General features: G+C 36.9%; 1 protein-coding gene across 6 annotated transcripts in view; it reads left to right on the top strand.

Moving 5' to 3' along the window:
• fbxo38 (F-box protein 38) overlaps positions 1–6385 on the top strand; it is a 65517-nt gene that overhangs the window by 9705 nt on the left and 49427 nt on the right. For all 6 annotated transcript variants that reach the window (XM_017303390.1, XM_008402763.2, XM_008402765.2 and 3 more), the window contains exons 3-5: positions 601–734; positions 1865–2028; positions 6025–6190. In XM_017303390.1, the coding sequence (XP_017158879.1) occupies positions 601–734; positions 1865–2028; positions 6025–6190 (464 nt within the window). The remainder of the gene's footprint in view (positions 1–600; positions 735–1864; positions 2029–6024; positions 6191–6385) is intronic.

Raw genomic sequence — 6385 nt, forward strand, 5'->3', positions numbered from 1 at the left:
GTAGAGGGGCTAGTAAAGAATGGAAGGCCACCAGGTACTGGGGGAAACCCTGAAGTAAGAAATCTATTCACATTTTTGACATTTTATTTTTGGGACTCCAAAACTGGCAAAATGGTTGAGAAGAAACAAAATAAACATCAAATGGATGACATTTATGTTTTATTTCAGAGACTGGTAATTGCTCAAATTTGTGTGCAATTTGAGTTTTTTAAGTTGATAAAGAATATTGATGACTTTTTAAGCAAGTGGGATATTGATGTTTTGTGTTGGATGAAGCATCTTTATTTTTTTCCATTTTGATTTATTTTTTTTGTTGACACTTGTTTTTGGTTGTCTGACACTGAGTGTGAAATAAAGGCAATTTTAAACTCAACTCTATCTCTGTCTCTCTGTCTCTCTCTCTGTCTCTATATATACAGAAAGTAGAATCAATTCCAAATGCAAGTAATTTACCTGGAAGATGTCTGTATATGTTGTAGTTTGTGAATTGGTGTTATGTAAATAAAAGGTTAGACTGTTTTTTAATTGATCCAACTCTACCATATATGTGATCTAACATAGAATTGCAAATATTTTAAGAACCTTCTCTTTTTATTTTAGGTACCTTCCCATGAAGGATATCGTGTGTATGGAGTGTTTGTCTAGAAAGCTTCGAGAAGCTGTAAGTTTGTACCTGAGAGTAATCAAAATAGTGGATCTTTGTGCTGGTTGCTGGTGGGAGTACATGCCTTCAGGTAAGAGCCCTTTTGACGAAACATTCAGTTTTATTCATAACAAATAATTTAAACCATTTAAAATTTTCCAGCTTTGTAGATTTTCTTTATTACCCATGTCAAGCCACAAAGTGGTGACAAAAATAATTGAAAGAATAACCTGAATTATTATTTTCAAGTGAGAATAGCGAAAATATTTTCTATTATATACAAGTTATTGAAAGTATTCAATAACTTGCTATGTAATAACTGTAATAACTGCTGTTACACAGGATTAAATTCGATGCATAAAATTTAAACCCATTATTTTCTTAAGTTCTTTAACTCATTTGCATGGGTTATATTTTAACTGAATGCATTTTGCTGCGAGTTATAACAATTTATTGTGCTCAAAATAAGGAGTGTACTATCCCCACTCCAGGTAAGAATCGTATAACTACAAATATTTTAAGACATTTCTACACTTCAGAAGCAAGTGGTTTAAGGACCAGTTTCTTCATAATCGTATGCCTTTAAATAATGACTGTGGATGATGTTCCGATCAGTTGTATATTTTTTTTGTACATTTTGTGTTGGGTGGTAATGGTGCCCAAGTGTGTGGGCATTGTTTTAGGAGAGTGAGCAAAGGCACAAACTATGATGTCTTTGCTGAAATTGTAGTAGAAGATGTTTTTTCTTAAAAAAAGAAAATGTGTTCGTCTCGCGAATGTGTCAACAATGCGTCTTGGGATATTATTTTGGATATTGATTCTATCATGCTGATAGGGTTGGTGTTGTAAAGGTTTAGGTGTGATGGGTGGGTGGGAACGAGTTATTTGAATTCCCTTTATGTTCCAAGGGATACATTGTTTTGCCTCAATCAAACTGCCTGTTTGTACACTTATTCCAATGATTAAAAGAATAAATCATTGCAAAAGGATTTTTCATTCTACGGGATTTCATGTGTGAATCACCAGTCTTTGTGGTACAAATTTAATCTGAAACACAGTCAGTTCATGTTTGAATAGTCTAGAGCCAAAATCAAAAATTGTGATTTGTGGTCTGCCCTATTGCAAGAAATCTAAAGTTTCACTGGAACATGTTGTAGTGCTTTATTGAGCCCTCATAGTCTTCATAAACAATTCACTAGTTGATTATATTTTAATGCTTAGGTTTTACAGATAGAAGCTTTTTGATTCTTTTGAAGAAGATGCCTGACTTGGAACAGTTATATGGTCTCCACCCTCGGTACCTGGAAAGGAGACGTGTCAGAGGTTATGAAGCTTTCAGTATTCCTGGAGTACTGGAGGCACTACAAGCATGTCCTAATCTGCTGGTAAGTGTGGGCAATRTATCTTCATAAACATTCACCTTGGTGATTTATTTTTACGGGTTTATTGCTTGACCTTGTGACATTAAAATAAAAAAGAGCGCTTGTCACTGCTCTGGCAATTCTTGCAATTACAAAAGGCTATTGCAGCAATTTCACTGTTGGACCTACAGAGCTACAGCCAGAATTAAAATTAACATTGATCTCACTAAACGGTACTGACTAACGGAGCCCTGAGCTTGTTTCTCTGCAACCAGACGGTCCCATCAGGGAGTGATGAGAGACAATAACACCCGAAGTGTTGCTTATATCCACAGCCTGCTTGGTCTCTACRTGGTGAAACAGCTTAAAGCTTCATTACCTCATTAKCAGYCGGTCACCGCATGTTRCGCAGAGCGGCTTGTAATGTGGGACTCACCTACCGGTCCGGRATAAATCCATTCTCCTGTCTCTTCTCTGGGCCTTTTCCCCTTTGCAAAGAAACTTTCCAAAGACATCTGATCTGTTTCTTACTCATTTTGCTGTTTGTGGCCTCAGTGTTGGCGCGCAAGTAACCGAGAGAATCCGGTTAAAGGATTTTCAAAATAAAAGATCCTCCAGACTCAAATAATACATAAAACGGAAATATTTCACTATTTCTTGCGCGGCCCGGTACCAATTGGTCCACGGACCGGGGGTTGGGGACCACTGCCCTAAAAGATACTAGAAACTGCAAGGAAATTTAAATGTTGAAGGATGAAGGTGTTGCCCTATGCTCAGCCAATTTACTCAGCAGGATGGAAAAGTATGGAAGGCAACCAGATGATTAAACTTTTTCATATTTCAGTGATGGATTTCATAACATCACTCTTCAATTTTTCAGTTGCATTATTGTTATAAAGCAACCATCCATCCATTTTCTTGACACCCTTGTCCCTCAGTGGGGTCGGGAGGGTTGCTGGTGCCTCTCCAGCTAACGTTCCGGGCGAGAGGCGGGGTCACCCTGGACAGGTAGCCAGTCTGTCGCAGCAACCAATAATTCATAATTCTCTTAATAATTCAGCCACTAACTTTTTTTGAAAATTCTGCTCCTCTTCAAACAGCTCAACACTCATTGATGTGGGACTTGCAGTTTTCTGGGAAATCAATGCCGGTGTCAGAAAATTGGAAATGGGACGCTATATATTGTGAGAGAGGAAAAAAATCAACRCACAGCTTTGATCTGACATGTTTTTGTAACGTCATTTCTGCTGTAAACTAATATTTTAGTAATCAAGTAATCTATCGATTATTCTTGCGCTTAATTGAGTAATCGGATAAAAAAATAAAATAAACATTGGTAAAACTAACATAACAGCAGAATTACTATCGGATATCAACATCAGTCCAATTTTTCCACATTTGAGCTTCCCTAACTATAACATTTCTGTAGTTTAGAAAATTAACTYGTAACAATAATAGCTCACTTTCTAAGTTAACCTGAAGAAAAGTTMTGTAAGAATCTGAAATKATATTCAATTTAATAATAAAAAAGCAGGCTCACAAATACGCTTATAAAAATGTCTATACTCCAGTTTTCSTTTGTCGTTTATGTATTCATCTTCAGTCAGTTTAATAGATGAACTCTCACCTTTCCCAGACATTTTCTGGGGACATGTTTAGCTTTTGTGTTCATGTTTGCGACGGGATTTGACACCTTCGTTCATCACACACGGAAACGCATCTACCAGCTACAACGTGCATCGTACCCATTAGTGGCCACGGGGTTATATGAAATGTATTTTCCGGTTTGTCCGTAAAGCTACACTTGTGTTAATCAGATAATGCGCAGCCGCCCGCTGTCTTCAGTCTATCCGCTCACCTGTATAAATACATCTTGAGCACTCGTCCCCGCCATTCGCTCTGAACCGGCCACTAGGCAGCAGCTCCGGGAGGAGAAGAGCTGCTGTACGCCAAACGTCATGCCAGTCATTTTAAGGTGCTTATTGGCCCCCCGAAAAACGACAAAGACTTAGACATTATCATCAATCAATAAAATCCTCTCAGGCCRAACTTGGAAACTGGACGTTATGCTGCAAACACTTAACTTTGGTCAACAACTCAGGTGGTAGTGAGAGCACTACGCAATGAAGCCTCGAGGCAGATACATTTTCCTCGAGGAATTTTTAATAATTGAGGTACTCGAATTGTTTCAGYCCTAGTCATTTCCTAAATGATGCCACATAGACCCATATGGCTGAAAGGAGTTTCTCTTGAGGCCTTCATGGGGCTCCTGATACAGTTATTTTGATACCTGTTCAAGTTTTTTCATAAAATTGCATCTGTTCCAGTACACTAAATCAGCATTTTACTGAAAGAGCTCAAATTATAAAATTCTAAAATTATACATATTTTTACATAGTCACAGTTCCTATATAAATTGTGATACACACATGAAACAAGGCATGATTATTCATTGATCCTTTCTGATTCTTACGGTGAAAGTATATCAATGGCCCTTTATATTTTCCGAGTTRGAGAGCATAGTTTGCAACCTACTAAAGAATTTTTAGCGTTTGTCCATTTTATCAATGCTTTTGACACAGTTTTATGCCTTCAATATAATATTTTGAAAAATATTGAATAGGACAGGAACATTCCCTAATTCGTTTAGGAAAAAAATGATAGATTAATAGATTAAAGCCTTTGYGGTCCCTGAGATATCAGCAGGCGTTCAGCATTATCGGTGGCTGCTTTAAAGTTCTTTATTGAACTGGTGGACTGGTGTCTTCCCCTCCTGCAGCTCTCCAACACGTGCCAGTATATGTATAACCCTTGTGAGGACACTGCCTCTTTAACATGCTGTCTTTTAAGGTAAAAGTTAATCTAATTAATGCTACTATCTTCAAAGAGCTATTTGAAACTTCTTATGATTAATGGAAGTGAAGCACTACTTGAATAACATCGGTACCAGATAAAAAAAGAAAAAACAGCCATTTTGTGACTTGCCTCTACCAGGACAACAGTGATTTCTTTTAATACTGTTGTTTCATAGACTTCATTATGTAGGGTTTTGTTAGCATGATACATGGACATGGAGCAGGCAGATTAGATTTTTACAATGACATGCTGATATTGCAGGTCAACATGTTAGTTGTTGCTGTCATGAGTATTTTAGGTAGCTTTAACTTTTTAGCTACTTTTTAGCTTTTACTTGGATTTTTTCCACATTATATAGAATATGTTACAGTAGGTCAACATGCTAGTGCTAGCCTAGATGATATCAATAGTATTTTGTTAGCTTTAGCTATTTAGCTCATTTTACGCTATAAATTGCTGTAMCTGTACAGCAATTTATTCTTTGAAAGCAGTGTTCTGCACCAATGTCAAATAATCTGAGTGGGACTTTTGGATTGACTGAGTTTTATCTCCCCTTTAATAGGTTTTGTTTATGTGTTTAGGTTTCTTCTGCTTCTTCTGCCCATTTTGTACATTTCTGMAAATCTTCAACGGTTAAATTCAATTTTCACCCAAAAATTTAGTTAACAGCTGATTTTATTTATTTATTTTTTAATATTTCTTTTGAAATGCATTTTTCTGTGAAAATCCACATTTTGTAGTTTTATTTTTGATTCCAGAAATATATTGTATTTTATGGCAGGGATTCTCAAATCCAGGCTTTGAGGAGAACATTGAGAACTTGATTGCATACTGAGTAGGTAATTTAACCATTTAATTCAGGTGTGTTGGACCAAGGACACAGGCCCTCAAGGCCTGGATTTGAGGATTCCTGTTATTCCTGTTCCTACTGTTGTAACAGTAGTATTAGGTGTTACTCCCTAATTTGCCCACTGTGGGACAATAAAGCATATTTCTGTTCTATTAATTCATTGTTGCCTTATGTGTTTATTTAGTAACAATGACACAATAAAGTGTTTTGGTAATTGTCCTTCTTTCTGTTTTTAACCTGTCTAAAGCACTTCGTGTTACACCCAACTGTTTGACAAGTGCTATAAATAAACATTGATTATTGTTTTGTTTTAGGGCCTTGAGACTTCTCATCTAGAGCTAGTGGAAGCTATTTGGAACTACATGCCTCAGGTTCACATTCTGGGAAAGTTTCGCAACCGAAATGGGGCTTTTCCAATTCCTGCTGAGAATAAACTTACCATCCCTGTAACTGCAAAACTCCAGACATTACACCTTGTGGGTGAGTGGGGTACAATACCCAAAAGAGACATGACATTTTTTTAATATGAATTATATACATTAGTGGTGCAGTTGGTAGCACTGTTACCTTGCARCATGCGTGAGTTGTCTCCTAGTACTCCTCCCACAGTCCAGGACAGGGGTCGGCAACCAAAAATGTTGAAAGAGCCATATTGGACAAAAAAAAAAAAAAAAA

The sequence above is a fragment of the Poecilia reticulata genome, unplaced genomic scaffold (genome assembly GCF_000633615.1).
Source record: "Poecilia reticulata strain Guanapo unplaced genomic scaffold, Guppy_female_1.0+MT scaffold_256, whole genome shotgun sequence".
Lineage (NCBI taxonomy): Eukaryota > Metazoa > Chordata > Actinopteri > Cyprinodontiformes > Poeciliidae > Poecilia > Poecilia reticulata.